This window comes from Pelmatolapia mariae, linkage group LG22 (assembly GCF_036321145.2).
Source record: "Pelmatolapia mariae isolate MD_Pm_ZW linkage group LG22, Pm_UMD_F_2, whole genome shotgun sequence".
Lineage (NCBI taxonomy): Eukaryota > Metazoa > Chordata > Actinopteri > Cichliformes > Cichlidae > Pelmatolapia > Pelmatolapia mariae.
The window spans coordinates 6,362,178-6,385,284 of record NC_086245.2 but is presented as its reverse complement, the minus strand read 5'-3'; the positions used below and the strand labels follow the sequence as shown (position 1 = coordinate 6,385,284).

Below are 23,107 nucleotides of genomic sequence, written 5' to 3'. Positions count from 1 at the left end.
TGAGGACAAGAGAAACAGGAAAAAGAAAGTCTTAAACCCAAAGACACAGCCTTTGTTTTTATATTGTAAAACATACTGAGTGTATAGTCTTTGGATTTAGACAGTGATAGAAGTTCAATTTTTTTTCTAATTATGTTTTTGATGCATAGAGAATTTATCATAAATTACTTCACTGTATGAGTTTAGTACGTTGTTCTTTACAGATTAAAAGTTAGCTGTACACTATTTTTAAGTCCGTTGACCTGTCTAAAATATTGATGTTAATAATTGATTGTTTCCCTTCTTTATTTTTGCAGGAACGTTGCAGAACAAGTCAGACAAGAAGCCTTAACGTCCTGGCACAGACTCTTCTTTGTTCTCGGTTTGTGTGCCAACGCTTGCAAATCAAACCAGATCGGGTGTCATAAACACAAAAACGAAACTTAACAGAGTGATCACGTGGTTTCACAGAAAGAAGTGGAGATGGAGTGCCAGTGGTGGAGCTCTAACACTGTGACTGACCTTTCTGCAAAACACCACCAGCAGAATTAGTGAGGCTTGCCACTGTAGTTTCAACTTATGTGATTTCCTCATTGTTTGTATCTAAAACACACCAAAAAAACTAAACAAAAACGCAGCAGGTTTTTTGCCTGACGTGACAACATATGTGTTAACTGTGATTATAGAAGACTTAAAAGCTCTTAATCAAAAGATGATCAAGCTATATGACCTGGAGCATAGATATCATACATATAAAGATTTCCATTTGTATAAAATAATTACATTTAAGGAGAAAAGAAGAGTGAATGACAGGTGTTTGTGGATTTGCCATTTCAATTCAACAAGGGGGAGGTCATACAGGCACGTGGAGGCCACACACACTACTGAGCCTCATTTTGACTTGTTTTAAGGACACTACATCAAAGTTAGATCAGTCTGTAGTGTGTTTTTTCCACTTTAGTTTCGAGTGTGACTCCAAATCCAGACCTCCACGGGTTGCTACATTTGATTTCCATTGATAATGTTTGTGGGTTTTGTTTTGTTTTTTTTGTGTCGTCAGCACATTCAACTATGTAAAGGACCAAGTATTTAATAAGAATATGTAATTCATTCAGATCTGGCATGTCTTATTTTTGTGTTCCCTTTATTTTTTTGGAGCGGCATATTTTATTCATGTCTTTGCAGCATCCAACGATGTGAACAAGGTGATAGAGATCAAGCTGTCCCTGCTGGGCACCATGTCAGGCAGTGCTGCAGACTGTCAGTACTGGGAGAGACTCCTGTCAAAGAGTGCAGGTCTGTCCTACATATTATCTCCTGAGGACTTCAATTATTTCATGATTTTTCTCAGCTTTGATGGTGTATTGTAGCCTGACCGCATGCTACGACACACACAAGTATTTTATCGAGTTTCTCCTTGAATGTTTTATGACTTTGAACAAAGAAAGAAGAAACTTTAAGAGTGAAATGAAAATAAGAAAACTGATTTTGTTTGAGTGAAGCAAAGAGCTGAATTAAGACTTCACAACAAGAGGTTCTTCTGCAGAATTCATGTAAAGACTTTGAGAATAACTTGCTGAAACACAATGAATACAGATTTATTAAATTGGCATGGTCATTGCATACCTTGTTTTGTTTTTAAAAAAAAATAAAAACATACAATTTTTTCTATTTTCATCTCATTACAACAAACAAAATATATACTCCAGACCAGTGGCGTGTCTAGAAAATTTTTGTTGGGGGGGCCAGGTAGGGGCACAGATTTGGAGAAGGGTGGCAGATGTAATTGGCAGATAATGTTAAAAAAAAAAATCTACCAACCGTTAACCATCATTCAATAACCCTGTAAACCTAATAACTGAATTTGCTTTTGACTCTTATTAGAATGAGGTTTTAATCACTACGGTGCAAAGTTGTTAGATACTGCGTTGATGAAGTACAAGAGATACAATCAGTGCTTTGTCAGTGTTTACTCAGCATTCAAGGACAGCAATATTTGCATAGTATTTTTACTGGCATATAGTGCACATATGTTTTGGGCAAAAACATTTTTGAATATTAAAATACAAACATTTTTAACATACAATTGGCAAATTAGCCAATGCAAAACTTTATCTGCCTATTAAAAAAGAAGATAATCTTCTTACAAACTGGTGTTTGATTTTGGAACAGGAAAAAAGTGGGGAAACAAATGAAAAGACTAACATTTGAATGAAACCTGAAAGCAAGTAAATACTTTCTATGCTGTTTTATGGTAAACTTTGGTAATATTGATGTATAAAGAACAACACTGGCTGATGATGAAATACAGTCAGCTGGCATGGTGACACTGCCAGTATTAACCTGCAGGGCTGGACTGGGACAAAAAACTGGGCATTTTGACTACAGACCGGCCCACCAGGTATTAAAGCCATAAAGCCTTTGAATGAAAACAAACGCTGTTGTGATAGTGATGTACACTGTCTTGTTGGTATATGTATGATTTCTATCAATTTTACGTCAGATAAAAACTTTGTTCGCAAGATTCAGATAATTATTTAATAAAAGCTAGATATTTTAAATGAGAATAAGAAAGAAAAGTATTTCTTTGTGCCCCCCTCTCCCTGTTAATGCCCTACCTGGCCCCCTGGCTAAACTTTGCTAGACCCGCCCCTGCACAGTTACCAGCTGTCAGCTACATAGAAAAGGATCCTGGTGTTATTTGTCTCTCAGAAACAGCTCATAACTTCCCTTCAACTCATTCATGCCACCTTAAAGGTAACCCTGTTTCTCCATCACCTGTTCAGCTCTGATGATTCAGTAAGGACATCTTCTGGTTTCATCTGCATGTTTTCCTCTCACCACATATCCAAACCGACATCATGACCAGCAGCTTTACAGCTGTGGCTCCAGCAAACATCAGCTGATACTAGAAATTAATATTAAATAAATTCTAACAACAGCTGATCAAGCTTAAACGTGCTGCTGTTGTTTAGCGCGACATCCACTGGTTTCCTCTTTCTGGCGCAAAGTGGGCATAAACAAACAAAAAAGAAAAACCGATCAGCTGATCATTGATCAGTTTCATGATTGAAGTAGCAACAGGAGAGAGAGGGGAGAGAATGAGAGAAGAAGAAGAAGCTGTGCAGCGTAAAGACAGAATAACTCCAGCTTTGTGTCTTTTTCATTGTAGCTGAAGTTCGGGACAAACTGCGTCTCTTCTCAGCTCAATACAAAACCTGTAATATTTTCTCTGAATAAGGGACCATTCCATTTTTAAGGAGCCGTTGGCAACTCTACTAACTAACCTTATGAATAAAATAAAGTTCACTATCAGTAACATCACAGCAGCCACCCAGCTGTATAGAAACTCCATCATGCTAGCTAGTACGCAGTAAGAGTTATTGTAACTGATTGTAAAAAGTCAGCACAACGAAAATAAACTCCACCTAAACTTGATTTATATCTGACCCAGATAGACTGCAGGTCATAACTTCTTACCTGAAGTTCAGTTCACCTGACAATCGGACTGGCGACTGCCTCGGGTCTCTCCTCCTCCTGCCTCCCCTTTCCCTCATCCACCTGCTAGCCGCCGTGGAAGCTCCGCCATGCTCGATGGCCAGTCCAGCTATGTTAAACTGTTAATCTTTCGCCGAAAAACTGTTTTCTGCGGTGCCTCTTTCGTGCTTGGCTCTCCTACCTTTGCTAACATGATGCTCATAGCGCAGAAGCCGATGCTGCATTCACTTACACTCGGATATCTAAGCTTCACTGTGAAAACATAATCGTACATTTGATATTTCATTGGATTTTGTTGTTTTGGCTTCGGGGTGGCACCTGGGGTGGCCAGTCTGGTTGGGGGGGTGGCCTGTGGACACGCCACAGCTCCAGACCTGTGAACTTTCTTAAAGTTCTTAAAATCAGGAGGGCTATACTGAGGATTTTTTGACAGATTATAAATTCAGGATAATCTGGACTGACCACATAGTTGAACAATTTGTGAAATGATTTGTTCATAAATCAATAATTTATTGTAATTTCACCCAGACTTTACAGGCTGAGGAACAACCACCGGATCTCTGTGGCTGCTGCCTCTAAGCCGTTGTCTAACATGATGCTGGGCTACAGAGGAATGGGCCTCTCCATGGGGAGCATGATCTGTGGATGGGACAAAGAGGCAAGCTGAGGGTGTGTTTGTGTGATTTTACTGTTCACAACTGAAAAATGATTGTCTCACTAAAGCCGAGCCTAATATTTCCTTGTTTGATTCTGCAGAAACTTTTTTAACAAATTCTTGCCCAGAATTCTCTATGTTTTCTGGAGACCGTTTTAACTTTGTACCTTTTAGTGTTTATGAAGTGCATAAAGCTTTAAAGGCTTTGGATCACAGAAAACCTCCTGGTCCAGACTTGATGGAACCTTATTTTTTGAAGCTGGCAGCGGATTATATTGCAGAACCACTTTCAATTTTATTTAATTTGTCAATTAAAACCAAAGAAATTCCATCGGTTTGGAAATCAGCTTTTGTCTTGCCCTTATTGAAAGGAGGTGATCCATTGGTGTTGACTAATTATAGGCCAATATCAAATTTGTGTGTTTTATCCAAAATCATGGAATCGCTAGTTTGTGACCAGTTGAAGGAGTTTTTGTACTCTAATGATATTGTCTCTAAATTTCAGTCAGGCTTCAGGAAAAAACACAGTACTAACACTGCCACTATGAAAGTGATAAATGATATTATTATGGCACTTGATAAGAAATTGTACTGTGCGTCACTCTTTATTGACCTCTCAAAAGCTTTTGACACTGTTGATCATGCTGTCCTAAAAAACAGACTGCTCAGCCTTGGATTGTCAGAACATGCAATAGCGTGGTTCTCAAATTATTTGAATAATAGAACCCAGTGCATTAAACTTGAAGGTCTTTGTTCTAAATTTGTTGCTGTCCACAAGGGGGTGCCACAGGGCTCAGTTTTGGGTCCCCTTTTGTTTCTTTTATATATCAATGACTTGGGTCAAAATGTCTCAGACACAAATTTGCATTTTTATGCTGACGATACAGTTATTTACTGTTATGGATCATCTCTTACTCAGGCCATTGAAACCTTACAGAAAGCCTTTGTTGCTTTCCAGCATTCACTTATCCAGCTAAAATTAGTTCTCAATGCTGACAAGACTAAGCTAATGTTGTTTTCTAAGTCAAAGAAGGTCCCAGAGCCTATTCCAGTGGTGTCCACCCTTGAAGGAAATGTCATAGAGATAGTTCATGAATATAAATACCTTGGTGTCTGGATAGATGACTCCTTTACCTTTAAACCACATATAGAGAGACTTGTAAAGAAACTGAGGCTGAAACTTCGTTTTTTTCCCCGTAATAAACAGTGTTTTTCTTTTGCAGTAAAAAAACGTCTTGTCACTGCAACCTTTTTATCTGTGTTAGATTATGGTGACATTCTGTATATGAACGCTTCTTCTTCATGTCTTCTAATGTTGGATACGATGTATCATGCTTCCTTGAGGTTTATCACCAATTGTAGATATCTGACCCATCATTGTGACTTGTACTTAAGAGTAAATTGGCCTTCTTTGGCCATTAGAAGACAGGGGCATTGGTACACTTTTATTTACAAAGCTATTCTTGGATTGTTGCCTCCTTATATTTGTACTTTGGTCACAAGGACAAATAGTGGTTCTTACTCCTTGCGTTCAAATGATCAGCTGCTGCTGTCTGTTCCCCTTGTCCGCACAGAGTTGGGTAAGAAAGCCTTTGTCCACTCTGCGCCTTTTTCATGGAACCTGTTACAGAAAGACTGGAAACTGACTGAATTGTTGTCTTTAAATGTTTTTAAAACTAAACTCAAAGGCCTACAGACTGCCTCAATAATGTGTAATTGTTTTGTGTAATTTTTAATCTTGTTTGTTTGTATGTATTTGTTTGGAAATGTGCTGCCTCTTGGCCAGGACTCCCTTGAAAAAGAGGTTTTTAATCTCAATGGGACATTCCTGGTTAAATAAAGGTTAAATAAAATAAAAAAAAATATTGTAAGCTACTTTGTTGTAAAAACATTGTTAGTAGCGTTATGGTTTTGATTAGAATCCATGGGAAGTTGGATGACCACATCCTTAAATTCAGTGACTCCTTTTAAAAGTAGAGCTGCTGCTCCTCCACATTAAAAGGAGTCAGTAGAGGTGTTTCAGAAATCAGACTAGTACGTCTAGGTGAGGTGTTGTGGATATGTCCTGCTGGGAGGAGGGCTCGGGGTAGACCCAGTACACTCTGCAGGGATTACATCTCTCTGCTGGTTTAGAAAAGACTCCATGTCCCCTTGGATGAGCTGAAGGATGGCTGGGGTGAAGGGAGTTTGGACTTCTCTGCTCAGTCTGCCGTCCTTGTGACCCAAGGCGGGATAAGTGGTATGAAATGGAATTTAAGGGTTGCTAAAGATACTTTTTCCCACAAGCTGTTATTCTCTGTGTAGCTGTGTAGATTATGTAAAAAAGTGTTGTATTATCCTTATTTATATTTTACTTGCTTAACCTAAACCACTGCTATGTTAAGATTGTAGACCACACAAGTGTCTGTCGACTTTATAGAAACATACATAATATCACAACAAACATGACATATTGATTAAATAATGTATAATAGGAAATAAAACCAAACTGTTATGTGACTCTGAAACCTTCTAATAGGCTTCAAAAACTTGTGATCATCAGTGTAATCTTAAAGACATTAGAAGATAAAAGCGCATACAGTACTGCAGGTATCATAGATCAGATAGTTACATTAGTGTTTACAGTGCAGGTTGGTAATTAATGAGAGCAGCTGATGTGAGGATATTTTAAGAAAATGCACAACATCCACTTTAGCCTTTAAAATAATGAAGATATTACAGACTGTCTGTTCTGCAGGGTCCTGGTCTGTACTATGTGGACAATAATGGGACGCGTCTGTCTGGCGGCATGTTTTCCACCAGCTGTGGGAACAGCTACGCCTACGGTGTGGTGGACAGCGGCTACAGGGAAGAGATGAGAGTAGAGGAGGTGTATGAACTCGGCCATCGGGGCATCGCTCACACTACACACAGAAACGACTACTCTGGTGGAGTGGTAAACAGTAAGCATGCGCAGAGAAACTTCCTGAAACTCTTAAGTACTTTTAGAGGGATTTTTTTTTTAAAGTTTACTTTGATCCAGACTGATGCCTGAATTATTGGATAGATCAGTTAGTACATTTGTGTTTCCTAGAGGATAAAGAACTTGCATAATCTTTCCTCACCCTATGTCAGGTACAAACCTCAGTGGTTCATATTAGCCTCAGTGATATTTGGTATTTAGTGTAAATAACCAAATATTGCAAAGCTTGCTTACTAAATAATACATTATTTCCTCAGTGATTAAGTATTCTGATTCTGACAATAAAGGTACAACTACTCAATGTAAGAATTTGCTCATGTTAGTATTTAGCTCAAAGAATCCCTGTGCCAAATGCAGTCTTTTGTTTCCTGTTGGTTTGTTGTTTTGTATACATTTGTCCTTTGATTAATGAAAGTATGTGTCTAGTACTGATAAAAAAAAGTACTGTATGCTTTATATTGCATGTACACAATGCAAGCAACTACACGTTGGCAAATATTCAAAGAATACAGGAAATCTGAACAGTGACCTTGAAGTATACAGTCACCTGCCAGTTTATTAGGTACATCTGTTCAAATCTATCTATCTATCTATATGTATATATATATATATGTATATATATATATATATATATACTAGGGGTGCAACGATACTCGTATCGATATTGAACCGTTCGATACAGTGCTTTCGGTTCGGTACGGATATGTATCTAACAATACAAAATTTTTAATTTATTTTATCAACTTTTCTTCTGACGATGCTGTCTGTGTTCAGAGCTCAATGGATCTGCGTTCGACTACTCCGCCTAGGCTGCACTGTCGAGCGCAGATCCACTGAGTGCAGTGCAAGCTAGCAAGACAGAAGCTAAGCTTGTTGTAACATGGCAAATTGAACCTCCCCCACCCTCATTCAGATCTGGCCTTTGGAACTATTTTGGTCTTCATGTGAAGTATGACACTGAAGGTAAGCCCGTCATGGACAAAAGTAAAACAGTATGTCGGATGAGCCACGCAATGCTCAATTACATGGATGGGAACTACTGCGTTAGCGTTTGCTCGTTAACGTGTTGAAGCCGTCCAGCCCCACGCACGGGGCGATCCGCGGTAGCTCGTTAACTGAGATTTGCCGTGTTGTGGCGTTAACGTCATTTCAGATCAATGCTGACAGCACTAGTGGGAACACAATGAATATGACTGCACATTTACGCCGACATCATCCTAGTGCAAAGACAAGTGGAAGCAGACAAAAACAACAAGCACGCGTGCTACAAACTTTACCCGAGTCGTTTAGACAGCCGTCAGCACATGATTCTCCTTATGGGGACCTGATATGTTTAATATGCCCCAGAAAAAGCGTATAGTATAGCTTTTATTTTGGAAAGAGCCATTTCTCTGTAATAAACTCTCTTTTCCAAAGATGAGTGATTTCTCGATCAGATAGATTTATTTATTTTATTAATTATTTTGTTGTTTCAGCAACATTAAATTTAAAAACTGTACTTTTGAGTTAAAATATATATTTATAATTTTAATAAATGACAAATTAAAAAAGCAAGAAAAATTTTTTGTATCGAAAAAATATTGAACCGTGACACCAAAGTATCGAACCGAACCGAACCATGAATTTTGTGTATCGTTGCACCCCTAATATATACATATATATATTGATAGCAGCTGGATAGCGTAGTGGTTAGACTACACGCCTTTGGAGCAGAGGATCGCAAGTTTGATTCCTTCCTGGGGCGTCTGTATCCAGTAAGGGTCCTAAGGCTAGACCCCCTATGCTAAGCGAGTCTACCGCAGACATGAGCGAGACAGATAAATATGAAGGCATGCCGGCTCGGATGTCGCCCGGATCAACAAGGTCCGTGTCAGGTGTTGAGCACCCTGACGACAGTGGGCTACTGGAACAAGAAGGCATCGGTGGGCAAGAGACGGGGCGTTGTTGGAATGCTATTACGCAAGTAACCCTGGCGGAAGGGGCTACATGAATAGGATGAGGGACCTATGGATTCTTCGATACCCAACATCCACAATGACGGCGAAACAACTAGTAGCTCAGTGTTCCAACATTCAAAAGAAGGGACTGCTCTCACAGCTAGAGATTGACGAGGTACAACATAAATGCTATGGCAAGGAGGAGTCAGGACGCCAGGTCAGGGGGGAGATATCATCACCCCCACCCGAGATTGGGTACATAGCCCCAAGTGCGATAAGGATTGCTGAGAAGGATCGTTGAGTGCGAGAGGAACTGACCTGAAAGATAGGATCATGGCCAAGCTTGAAACCTGGATCCCCCGTAGCCGGTTACCAAGATTACGTGAAGTACCCTCAGAAGGTCTGCTAGATGACGTTAATGCAGCACTACGGACGATACCTACAACCACGATTACCGACACTAACAAGCTGATCTACACTATGGCAACAGTGATCAGTGAGATGCAGTGAGATGCTGTAAGTTGAACAGCCGCAAGGGGCAGTACCCTCCATGGAGAAGGAGGCTAGAGGGCAAGATCAAAGTAGCACGGAGGGAGGTTAGCCAACTAACGGAGTTGCAGAAAGGTGCGACAAAGAAGGTGCATAAGAAATACAGCAAGCTGTCCATACCTGAGGCCTTGGAAACTGCCAAGCAAAGACTCACAGCCTTGGCCAGCCGCTTGAGGAGGTACACCAGAGAGATAGAAGGCAGGAGAATAAACCAGCTGTTCTCCACAGAACCAGCAAAGGTGTACTCTCAGTGGCAAGGGAACAATAAGAGAACAGCACCACCAAGGCTGGAGACGGAGCAATACTGGAAGAGCATATGGGAGAAGGACGCAACCCATAACTCCAGCTTCTTTCTATCATGGACAACCCCTCCCACCCCATGCACGTCCCCATGATGGACCATCGGAGCAAACGCAGCAAAAGACTCATTGCCCCGAAATGCAGGACTGACTGCCACAGTAAATCCTTTGTGCCGGTGGCAATAAGACTGTATAACTCTCTCCTGAGACGATTACCAATGTTATTCTGTTCCCTCCCAGACCGTGCAATATTACCCAAGTGTACTTATTGAATATTTGTTTCCATCCCCCCATCATATGCTGCTACTCCCTTTATTCTATTGCACAATACTATGTCACTTTCTAGAATCGCCTGCACTGATATTTAAGTTATTTATTCACCAGGATATAGTTATGTATATTACTTCATTAGAGTTATTTGATACCATGTCTTGCACTATCCTACTACTGTATATTACTGTACACTATTCTTATTGTATATATTGTATATCTTATATCTTATTCATCTGTTCCTCTGTCTCCCCTGTTGCTTTGAGCATGTGCAGGACAAAAGAATTTCCCTCGGGATAAATAAAGTTGTTCTTATTCTTATTCTTATTCTTATAACGGCAATGCTCAGTGGCTAGTGGATCTCAGGGCAGACCATAGCGACCTCCCTGAACAGGGTCCAGTAACCATCACAGTGGCAGATATCCAAGAAAGGGTCTCCAGTATGAAGAGTTGGACAGCACCAGGGCCCGACATGGTTCACGCCTACTGGCTGAAGAAGCTGACTGCACTCCATGAGCGTCTGGCAGCACAAATGAACCAGCTGCTAGTTAACAAGAGACACCCGGAATGGTTAACCGAAGGTCAGACCAGGTAGATGCTTGGCTGTAAGTGAGGGCGCTAAGTACCTCCAACTACCGACCAATAACCTGCGTCAGTACTACATGGAAGCTCCTGTCAGGCATCATATCGGCTAAGGTGATGGGTCAATACATGAGCGGGGCACAGAAAGGGATTGGCAAGAATACCAGAGGCGCAAAACACCAGCTACTGGTAGACAGAACAGACTGACCAACCTGTGCACTGCCTGGATTGATTACAAGAAGGCCTATGACTCAATGCCCCACAGCTGGATACTGGAATGCCTAGAATTGTACAAGATCAACAGGACCCTAAGAGCCTTCATCAGGAACTCAATGGGGATGTGGCGTACAACACTAGAGGCCAACTCCAAGCCCATAGCACAAGTCACCATCAAGTGCGGGATCTACCAAGGAGATGCTCTGTCCCCACTGCTGTTTTGCATAGGCCTGAACCCACTCAGTGAGATCATTAACAAGACTGGCTACGGATACCGACTACGGAACGGAGCAGTTGTCAGCCACCTCCTGTACATGGATGACATCAAGCTGTATGCCAAGAGTGAACGAGACATCGATTCACTGATCCACACTACCAGGCTATACAGCAATGACATCGGGATGTCATTCGGGCTGGAGAAGTGTAGTCAGAACTGAGGGGATTGACCTACCAGAAGGCAACATTGCAGACATAGAGGACAGTTACAAGTACCTGGGGATCCCGCAGGTGAATGGGAACCATGAAGAGGCCGCTAGGAAAGCTGCAACCACCAAGTACCTGCAGAGGGTCAGGCAAGTCCTGAGGAGTCAGCTGAACGGTAAGAACAAGATCCGGGCCATCAACACCTACGCCCTGCCCGTGATCAGGTACCCTGCTGGGGTAATAGGCTGGCCAAAGGAGGAGATAGAAGCCACTGACATAAAGACAAGAAAGGTCCTTACCATGCATGGAGGGTTTCACCCCAAGTCCAGCACCCTGAGGCTGTACGCTAAGCGGAAGGAAGGGGGCCGGGGACTGGTGAGTGTCAGCACCACAGTCCAGGATGAGACAACGAACATCCAAGAATACATTGGGAAGATGGCCCCAACTGACCGAGTGCTCAGTGAATACCTCAGGCAGCAGAAACCCAAGAAAGAGGAGGAAGGCGAGGAACCATCATGGAAGGACAGGCCCCTGCACGGTATGTACCACCGGCAGATAGAGGAGGTGGCTGATATCCAGAAATCCTACCAGTGGCTGGACAAAGCTGGACTGAAAGACAGCACAGAGGCACTAATCATGGCAGCACAAGAACAAGCTCTGAGTACAAGATCCATAGAGGCTGGGGTCTATCACACCAGGCAAGACCCCAGGTGCAGGCTGTGTAAAGATGCCCCTGAGACAATCCAGCACATAACAGCAGGGTGCAAGATGCTAGCAGGCAAGGCATACATGGAACGCCATAACCAAGTGGCCGGCATAGTGTACAGGAACATCTGTGCCGAGTATAACCTGGAAGTCCCGAGGTCAAAATGGGAGATGCCCCCAAGGGTGATGGAGAATGACCGAGCTAAGATCCTGTGGGACTTCCAGATACAGACGGACAAAATGGTGGTGGCTAACCAACCGGACATAGTGGTGGTAGACAAACAGGAGAAGACGGCCGTAGTGATCGATGTAGCAGTTCCGAATGACAGCAATATCAGGAAGAAGGAACACGAGAAGCTGGAGAAATACCAAGGGCTCAGAGAAGAGCTCGAGAGGATGTGGAGGGTGAAGGTAATGGTGGTCCCCGTGGTAATCGGAGCACTAGGTGTGGTGACTCCCAAGCTAGGCGAGTGGCTCCAGCAGATCCCGGGTACAACATCGGAGATCTCTGTCCAGAAGAGCGCAGTCCTGGGAACAGCTAAGATACTGCGCAGGACCCTCAAGCTCCCAGGCCTCTGGTAGAGGACCCATGATTAATCACAGTTACTTGATCAATAGCCTGGTTGCAATTACATTTTTTCCAACTTTATATTTAAGCTTGTAACTGACATTTATGCAATATAATGAAGTAAATGCAGAATAAACACAAAGAATGTATGCTTAAATTCAAAGAGAATTTGAATTGTTTTCTTCAATCTTTTAACACAAGTTCTCTCCAGTGAAATACAACTTTTTAAAAAACCTTTATACTAATAAGTAAGTATACACTAATATATAATATATATTAGTGCTGTCAAACAATTAAAATGTTTAATCAGATTTATCACAGGGTTACTGTGGATTAATTTTGATTAATCACAATTAAATATCATTCATTTTTATTCTATATTAATCGCATTTCATTTTGCATGAACAAACAAACTCGAGAAAAAAGGGAAAATACACACACTTAACATGTTTATTGAACATCTTGAACATTCATGTTAACAAAAAACCTGTAAACTTTTATCCACTCACTTTGTCACTCTTGGGGAGGCACAGCATTGCCAAACCTTGAAGCAGATGGGCTGTAGCAGCAGAAGATCACGCCAGGTGTCACGCCTCTCAGCAAAGAACAGGAAACTGAGGCTGCAATTTAAAGAGGCTCACCAAACATGGACGACAGAAGATTTGATATAGCCTGGTCTGATTAGACCCAATTTCTGCTGCCAAATTCAGATGGTGGGGCCAGTTTGGCAGAAACAACATGTCAATGGAAAATTGTACTTAGTAGTCAGTATAAGCTTTTAATGATATAAGTTTGCATATGATAGAATACTGTATGTTGACCTTTTGATGACTTAGACTTTTGTCCACTACAAGACTGTTTTATAAATTCTTTCTCACAGCGATAATAGCTGAACAAGCAGGAAGAGGACAGCTGGATACTTTTATCTGCGCTCCCTAACAAGAAGAGGGGCCGCGTCCTTCTGAATCTCACAACACACACACATACACCTGAACCACTCTTATCTTCACTCCCTACGCACTAACATTCCGGAACGGAACGTTCCAGTAAGATAGCCACATACTGTTGTATAGTCATTTTTCTGAGAAGAGCGAAAATACGCCGCCCTGTTGTGTGGGCACCAGTGACTATAAATGCACGAATAAAGAAGTACACTGTGTGACTGTCACTTGAGACTTCACCCATGTACATGTGATTCATTACGCTGTCTCATTGTGTTTCTGTTTATATTTGCAGTTTGCCATTTGGGATTTTCCCTTAACACAACATGAAAGCATGGATCCATCCTGCCTTGTGTCAACAGTTCAGGCTGCTTTAGATGCAGTAGTGTGGGGATATTTTCAGAGAACACTTCTCTTAGGACAAAGCAATAATTGTAGAAAACACAGTCATTGGTACAAACTAAGCATTGTTTAAACACAGCAGCCTATCTGAGATTGGATGCTGAACATCTCCATCCCTTTGTGACCACAGTGCACCCATCTTTGATTGGCTGCTTAAAGTGGGATAATGCTCCATGTTTCAAAGCTCAAATCATCTCAAACTTATTTTATTGAACACAACAATGAGTTCACTGAACTCATATGACCTCCACAGTCACCAGATCTCGATCCAATAGAGCAGCTTTGGGAATTGATGGAAAAGGAGATTGCAACAGGAACAGGATGTGCAGCCAACAAATTTTCAGCATGTGTGTGTGTGTGTGTGTGTGTGTGTGTGTGTGTGTGTGTGTGTGTGTGTGTGTGTGTGTGTGATGCTGTCATCTCAATATGAACCAAAATCTCTCAGGAATGTTTCCAGCAACCTGCTGAAAAATTAATTAAATCTGGAAGTTCTACTTCTGCCACCAATGTTGTTGTTGAAAACATTTCATAGTTTTCAATTCAGAATTCATTTTTCTCAAATATGTCTCTGATTTTCCTCTTTTTCCTCTCAGTCTTTTTCCTGAAATCTAATATTTCAAAAATATTTTTTAATTATTTTTTGTGGTTAAAACACAAATGATTAAAGTTAACTTACTCACAGAACAACAACTCCAAATAAAGACTGTTCTTCAACTGACTCTGTTATGTAATCATCAAGGGTCAGGTACAAACTTATTATGTTTTGTATAAAAAAAAAATATAATGTCATTAGTTGCTGTAGATAGAGGATAAGACAGGGATACAGTGGGACTGTAAGGGATGAGAGGATATATTCAAGTCATATTCACACAATGAAAAGTAAAAAAAATAAAATTCTGTTTTAATAAACTTCCAGAAATATTTCCAGCATCACTAAAAAGAAAACGAAAGAAATGGAGCAGATAAAAGTAAAAAAACAAAAATGTTTACAGTTACAGAGCGCAGCAAGTTTATTCCACTAAAAAGCTGCTCAAGAAAATCATTACAACTATGTTCTTGTGTAAAAATGCTTTCTTTCCTTCCTTTATCAATAATGAGTAACTGGTTAATATTTAGTGAAAGTAGATGATTTTCACAAAACACACTTTAATGTTTGAAGAAAAAGCACAGGTGTATTATTTCCCTGCCTTTGGACTTAAGACAGATTTTGCTGTTTCAATATATATAAGTGTTCAGACATTGCAACTTACAGACTATTCTAACACAGTCTCGGCTACGTTTCAATGTTATGTAATAACAGCTGTTGGGGAAAGTAAAATAAAGAAACATGTCTGTTGCTCTGTGTAAACTCCTGAGAAAAAAGGCAGAGATGTTTTTATTGTGCACAGGTCTCTGTGTAGGAATGTGACTAAAAGCCTTAAACACTGGAACCTGCTTTGCTCAGGCTAAAAAGGAAAACAGTATACCTGTCTTTAGAACTTGTTTTAATATAATCAATCAATGTTTCAATGAAATCAACCAGCATTATTCTAGAGCAGGATTCTGTTGGGATTCAGCTCTAAATACTCAGGATGAGGTCTGAGTAAAGAGATACAGGACGAGGCCCAGTTTTGGCACTGTGCTCACAGATTTGAGCCATCTGACTTGTTCCAATAACATCACTCTCTCTCATTACAATAACAAAGTATAACTATAACATAACTATGGAACACACCTATAGCAAAATAATAGATGCCGTTTGGAGTTAAATTTAGCCGAATTTGCAGTAAATTGCCAACCACAAACCTCAGTATCTCCCATGTGTGATTCAATTCAATTCAATTCAATTTTATTTATATAGCGCCAAATCACAACAGCAGTCGCCTCAAGGCGCTTTGTATTGTACAGTAGATCGTACAATAATAGATACAGAGAAAAACCCAACAATCATATGACCCCCTGTGAGCAGGCACTTTGGCGACAGTGGGAAGGAAAAACTCCCTTTAACAGGAAGAAACCTCCAGCCGAACCAGGCTCAGGGAGGGGCGGGGCCATCTGCTGCGACCGGTTGGGGCGAGAGAAGGAAACAGGATAAAAGACATGCTGTGGAAGAGAGACAGAGATTAATAACAAGTATGATTCAATGCAGAGAGGTCTACTATTAACACATAGTGAGTGAGAAAGGTGACTGGAAAGGAAAAACTCAATGCATCATGGGAATCCCCCGGCAGCCTATGTCTATTGCAGCATAACTAAGGGAGGATTCAGGGTCACCTGGTCCAGTCCTAACTATACACTTTAGCAAAAAGGAAAGTTTTTGTCACGGTCCTGGGTCTTATGACCCAGTGTTTTGAGTTTAGTTTATTTGGATGTTTATATGATTAAGCTCATGAGTTTTTCTAGTTCTTTGTTATTAGATTCCACTTGTGTCTTCCAATCCCTGTTAAGTCTCCCCTGCTCTTCATGTGTTTCATGTCTGTGTCTTACGTTGTCAAGTTCTGGTTGTCAGGTCTGCGTCTCATTATGTTTCCTATTTTATTTTGAAGAGATCTTGTGTTTGTATATTATGGTTTATGTTTTGAGTCCTTTGTTGTACTGTTTCTTGTTTCATAGGTTTAGTTCTTTGGCTTTGTAATATGGCTTCCCTGTGTTCCATGTTGTGTCTACTGTGACCTTTTTGTACCATGTTTCAGGTTCCTATGTTCTGTCTCCCCAGTTGCTGTTAAGTTACATGTTTAGAGTTCATTCAGTGTTTCCTGTTTTACTTTGAAGGTCCGTGTCTCATGTGAGTGATTCTAGTTTTGCTTCCCTTGTCTCGTCCAGCCTGATTACTCCCAGCTGTGCTCTCCTTCTGTGTCTAATTCCCTCGTTATCCCTCTGTGTATTTAAGCCCTGTGTTTTCTCTTTGTCAATGTCGTAGTCTCCCTCGTGGCTGTGTTTCCCTGTGTGTCAGTTTATCCATGTCCCAGATTAGTTTAGTTTTGTTATGGTTTTCATGCCACTCTGCAATAAAGCAGCTTTTGAGTTTAATTCCTGCGTGGTGAGTTTTGCGTTTGGGTCCTTCTCCTGCCTGCACACAGCCGAAACATGACAGAAGACTACGACCAGACAATGGACCCAGCAGCTCACAATCCCTCCGCTGAGCTCCAGGAGGACATGATTTACGCGGTGGAGTTTCTTTGTCAAGAGTGGTTTGCGCTGCCTTTCAAGGAATACCAAGAGGAGTTAGCTCGCCGGTTGCAGAGAATGATTTCCGGCCTCCCTTGGTTATTTGGCTCGCTACACCCACTCATTCAGGACTTCCTCGTTACCACGGTGGTAACGAGGCATGTCCGCCCTGAGCAGCCACTCCTGTGTGAAGAGCCGGAGGATTGTCAGCCGAGTCCGCTGGAGGATTCGCAGGCCGACTCGTCTCCTCCCTCTTCCAGGAGAATGTGGCGTTCACGCCGCCATCGCTCCACAGCAGCTGAGCAGATAACTTTCGTGAGTGAAAATGACTGTTTGCCACATTCTCTGCAATCTGGTACCAGACCTTCTGCCATTTCATCCACAGTTAGTCATGCTGCTCCCATGAACACTTTAGTTTTTCAACCAGCTCCTCCGAACCTTCATGATTCTGATCCTGTATCTGAGACTCTTTGTGATGCTCCGCCAGTACCTCACTGTATTTTTTCTGTGCCTCAGATGGAAAATGTGACTAGCAACAGTGTGCCATCTGCTATATTAAGACTGGCTAGGAAGCTTGGACTCAGTACCTCAGAGCTAATGAATCAAGTTGAATTTTGTGTTCCACAGCCAGCCATGTTCAAACACACTCACCATGTTTTAGAATCAGACCAAGTTCAACCTGCACCTCAAGTGACTGTTTTGGGTGTGGCTTCACCCCTGGACTTTGCTGCTCACCAGTCAGCTTATTCTGAAACTGCCTTTGCAAACCTACCTACTCCGGTGACTGCTCCTGAGCTCCACTCTCTGCCTCCTGTCCCTGCACCCAGGGCAGCTCGGGCCCAGCTTTCTCCTGCACTTGTACCAGTCACTCAGGTGAGGGAGGCTGAGGTCCAGCTGGTCCCTGCTCTGGTTTCCAGGCCGGCTGAGGCTCTGCCAGTCCCTGCACCCGTACCAGCTCCTCGGGTGGGGACAGCAGCTGCCCAGCTGTCACTGGTACCTGTCCCGGCTCCCAGGGTGAGGCCAGCCAGGACACAGCATACCTCCGCACCCGTACCTACTCCTCGGGTGGGAGCGGCTCATGTCCGCCGGGTGTCTGCACCCATTCCTGTGTCCGCTGGAGGCTCAGGCGAGCCTATCCAGCCCCTGTCCTTGTGTTCTGGAGTCTCAGAGTTAAGTCAGCAACCACCACCACAATCACTACAACCTCTCATATTTTCCATAGATCAGTCTGTTGCTCAGTTATTAGCTCAATCATGTGTTCCGTCATCAGTTTTGTCTCCAAGTCAGGCTTCAGTTTTGTCACCCATACCCCTTTCATTAGCCCAATCATCTGCACAACCAACCGCTCAACAGTCTGCTCAGCACTCCGCTGCTCCCACGCCGCCGCCTGTTCCAGCTGGAGGGCCCGAGGAGCCCGTCCAGCCTCAAGCCTCGTCAGCTGGGGGGCCCGAGGAGCCCGTCCAGCCTCAAGCCTCGTCAGCTGGGGGGCCCGAGGAGCCCGTCCAGCCTCAAGCCTCGTCAGCTGGGGGGCCCGAGGAGCCCGTCCAGCCTCAAGCCTCGTCAGCTGGGGGGCCCGAGGAGCCCGTCCAGCCTCAAGCCTCGTCAGCTGGGGGGCCCGAGGAGCCCGTCCAGCAACCTTCCTCGTCAGCTGGGGGTTCAGGAGAACCGCACCAGCCTCATGCCACGTCAGCTGGGGGGCCCGAGGAGCCCGTCCGGCCACCACCTGCGGCTCCAGCGCCTGCAGCACCTACGCCGTCGCCTGGTCCAGCCTCTGCTTCTGCCTCGCCCTTTCCAGCTCCAGCTCCAGCTTCTGCTTCTGCCACGCCTGGTCCAGCCTCTGCTTCTGCCAAGCCGTCGCCTGGTCAGGTCTGCGTCTCATTATGTTTCCTATTTTATTTTGAAGAGATCTTGTGTTTGTATATTATGGTTTATGTTTTGAGTCCTTTGTTGTACTGTTTCTTGTTTCATAGGTTTAGTTCTTTGGCTTTGTAATATGGCTTCCCTGTGTTCCATGTTGTGTCTACTGTGACCTTTTTGTACCATGTTTCAGGTTCCTATGTTCTGTCTCCCCAGTTGCTGTTAAGTTACATGTTTAGAGTTCATTCAGTGTTTCCTGTTTTACTTTGAAGGTCCGTGTCTCATGTGAGTGATTCTAGTTTTGCTTCCCTTGTCTCGTCCAGCCTGATTACTCCCAGCTGTGCTCTCCTTCTGTGTCTAATTCCCTCGTTATCCCTCTGTGTATTTAAGCCCTGTGTTTTCTCTTTGTCAATGTCGTAGTCTCCCTCGTGGCTGTGTTTCCCTGTGTGTCAGTTTATCCATGTCCCAGATTAGTTTAGTTTTGTTATGGTTTTCATGCCACTCTGCAATAAAGCAGCTTTTGAGTTTAATTCCTGCGTGGTGAGTTTTGCGTTTGGGTCCTTCTCCTGCCTGCACACAGCCGAAACATGACAGTTTTAAGCCTAATTTTAAAAGTAGAGCTAATGTCTGTCTCCCGAATCCAAACTGGAAGCTGGTTCCACAGAAGAGGGGCCTGAAAACTGAAGGCTCTCCCTCCCATTCTACTTTTAAATACTCTAGGAACTGCAAGTAGGCCTGCAGAGCGAGAGTGAAGTGCTCTAATAGGGTGATACGGCACTACAAGGTCATTAAGATAAGATGGGGCCTGATTATTTAAGACCTTGTATGTGAGGAGCAGGATTTTGAATTCAGTTCTGGATTTAACAGGAAGCCAATGAAGGGAAGCCAAAACAGGAGAAATATGCTCTCTCTTTCTAGTCCCTGTCAGGACTCTTGCTGCAGCATTTTGGATTAGCTGAAGACTTTTCAGAGAGTTTTTAGGACATCCTGATAATAATGAATTACAGTAGTCCAGCCTGGAAGTAATAAATGCATGAACTAGTTTTTCAGCGTCACTCTGAGACAGGATATTTCTAATTTTAGAGATGTTGCACAAATGGAAGAAAGCAGTCTTACATATTTGTTTAATATGTGCGCTGAAGGACATGTCCTGGTCAAAAATGACTCCAAGGTTCCTCAGTGTTACTGGAGGCCAAGGTAATGCCATCCAGAGTAAGAATCTGGTTAGATACCATATTTCTAAGATTTTCAGGGCCGAGTACAATAACCTCAGTTTTATCTGAATTAAGAAGCAGAAAGTTAGCGGCCATCCAGGTCTTTATGTCTTTAAGGCATTCCTGCAGTTTAACTAATTGGTGTGTGTTACCTGGCTTCATGGATAGATAGAGCTGGGTGTCATCTGCATAGCAGTGAATATGTATGCTATGTCTTCTAATGATGCTGCCTAGGGGAAGCATGTATAATGTAAACAGAATTGGTCCTAGCACTGAACCTTGTGGAACTCCATAATTGACCTTAGTGTGTGAAGAGGACTCTGCATTTACATGCACAAATTGGAGTCTATTAGATAGATATGATACAAACCACTGCAGTGCAGTACCTGTAATACCTACAGCATGTTCTAATCGCTCTAATAGGATATTATGGTCAACAGTTGTGGCGTGTCCAGCGGGCAGGCCACCCCCCCAACCAGACTGGCCACCCCAGGTGCCACCCCGAATCTAAAACAATAAAATTCAATGAAATATCAAATGTACGATTATGTTTTCACAGTGAAGCTCAGATATCCGAGTGTAAGTGAATGCAGCATTGGCTTCTGCACTATCGGCGTCACATTAGCAAAGAAAGGAGAAAGACGGCAAAAAACAATTTTTTTGTGAAAGAAAATGAGAAGAGAATAAATGTCCCGGTAAGTAATATTAAGTTTGTTGAGTTTAGTAAACTTTGGTGAAATTAGAATACCAAGGAAAAAATAACAATTAAAAATGTTCGTATTTTAATATTCAAAAATGTTTTTGCCCAAAACATATGTGCACTATATGTCAGTAAAAATACTATGCAAATATTGCTGTCCTTGAATGCTGAATAAACACTGACAAAGCACTGCTTGTATCTCTTTATTAACGCAGTATCTAAAAACTTTGCACCGTAGTGGTTAAAATCTTTATTAGGTTATTAGGTTTATAAGGTTATTGAATTATGGTTAATGGTTGGTAGAATTTTTTTTAACATTATCTGCCAATTACATCTGCCACCCTTCTCCAAATCTGTGCCCCTACTTGGACCCCCCAACAAAAATTTTCTAGACACGCCACTGTCGAACGCTGCACTGAGGTCTAGTAGGACAAGCACAGAGATGAGTCCACTGTCAGAGGCCATAAGAAGATCATTTGTAACCTTCACTAAAGCTGTTTCTGTGCTGTGATGAGCTCTGAAACCTGACTGAAACTCTTCAAATAAGCCATTCCTCTGCAGATGATCTGTTAGCTCTTTGACAACTACTCTTTCAAGGATTTTTGATATGAAAGGAAGGTTGGAGATTGGCCTATAATTAGCTAAGACAGCTGGGTCTAGGGATGGCTTTTTAAGTAAAGGTTTAACTACAGCCACCTTGAAGGCCTGTGGTACATAGCCGATTATTAGAGATAGGTTGATCATATTTAAGATTGAAGCATTAATTAATGGCAGGACTTCTTTGAGCAGTTTTGTAGGAATGGGGTCTAAAAGACACGTTGATGGTTTGGAAGAATTAATTATTGAAGTTAACTCAGAAAGATCAATTGGAGAACAAGAGTCTAACTTAACATTGATGGTACTAAAAGTAGCTGTAGATAATATTACATCTGTGGGATGATTATTGGTAATTTTTTCTCTAATGATTAAAATTTTATTTGTGAAGAAGTTCATGAAGTCATTACTAGTTAACGTTAAAGGGATTGTTGGCTCAGTAGAGCTCTGACTTTTTGTCAGCCTGGCTACAGTGCTGAAGAGAAACCTGGGGTTGTTCTTATTTTCTTCAATCAGTGACGAATAGTAAGATGTTCTGGCTTTGCGGAGGGCTTTCTTATAAAGCAACAAACTATTTCTCCAGGCTAAATGATGATCCTCTAAATTTGTGACACGCCATTTCCTCCCCAGCTTACGAGTTATCTGCTATAGGCTACGTGTTTGAGAATTATACCACGGAGTCAGGTACTTCTGATTTGAGACCTTAGTTTTCACAGGAGCTACAGTATCCAGAGTCGTACGTAGTGAGGAGGTAAAATTATTAACAAGATAATCGACCTCTGTTGGAGTAGCGTTCAGATAGCTGCTCTGCTCTATGTTGGTACAGGGCATTGAAGATGATAACAGTGGGTGGATTATATTCTTAAACTTAGTTACAGCACTTTCAGAAAGACATCTACTGTGATAAAGTCTACTCTCCACTGCTGTGTAATCAATCATTGTAAATGTAAATGTTATCAGGAAATGATCAGACAGCAGAGGGTTTTCAGGAAACACTGTTAAATGTTCAGTTTCTATGCCATACGTTAAAACAAGATCTAGAGTGTGATTAAAGTGGTGGGTGGGTTCTTTTACATTTTGAGAGAAGCCAATTGAGTCTAATAACAGATTAAATGCGATGTTGAGGCTGTCATTTTTAGCATCTACATGAATGTTAAAATCACCCACAATAATTATTTTATCAGAGCTGAGCACTAAATCAGATAAAAAGTCTGAGAAATCAGAGAGAAACTCTGTGTAAGGCCCAGGTGGACGATAGATGATAACAAGTAAGACTGGTTTCTGAGTTTTACAGCTGGGGTGGACGAGGCTAAGCATCAGGCTTTCAAATGAATTAAAAGTCTGTCTTGGTCTTTCGTTAATTAATAGACTGGTGTGAAAAATTGCTGCCACACCGCCCCCTCGGCCTGTGCTTCGAGGTTTCTGGTAGTTAGAATGACTCGGGGGTGTTGATTCATTTAAACTAACATACTCATCCTGCTGCAACCAGGTTTCTGTAAGGCAGAGTAAATCAATTTGTTGATCTCCATTGTATCCTCACTTGGAGAAAAAAATAAAGGAGCAGATGAGCTGCTCATCCGGGCAAAGTGTTGCAAATATTTCTGCTGCT

General features: G+C 42.1%; 1 protein-coding gene across 1 annotated transcript; it reads left to right on the top strand.

Annotated features, from left to right (window-relative positions):
* The first annotated feature begins 1,095 nt into the window (after positions 1 to 1,095).
* On the top strand, positions 1,096 to 7,166 carry LOC135933161 (proteasome subunit beta type-8-like). Its single transcript, XM_065471173.1, has 5 exons — positions 1,096 to 1,269; positions 3,438 to 3,444; positions 4,006 to 4,135; positions 6,870 to 7,067; positions 7,155 to 7,166. The coding sequence occupies exons 1-5, from the start codon at positions 1,218 to 1,220 to the stop codon at positions 7,164 to 7,166; spliced, it is 399 nt and encodes a 132-aa protein (XP_065327245.1). The 5' UTR covers positions 1,096 to 1,217.
* Positions 7,167 to 23,107: the final 15,941 nt, after the last annotated feature.

Coding starts and splice junctions, on each gene's coding strand:
- LOC135933161 (XM_065471173.1), top strand. CDS start 1,218: ATGTCAGGCAGTGCTGCAGACTGTCAGTACTGGGAGAGACTCCTGTCA. Junction 4,136..6,869: donor TCTGTGGATGGGACAAAGAG/GCAAGCTGAGGG, acceptor TCTGTTCTGCAG/GGTCCTGGTCTGTACTATGT.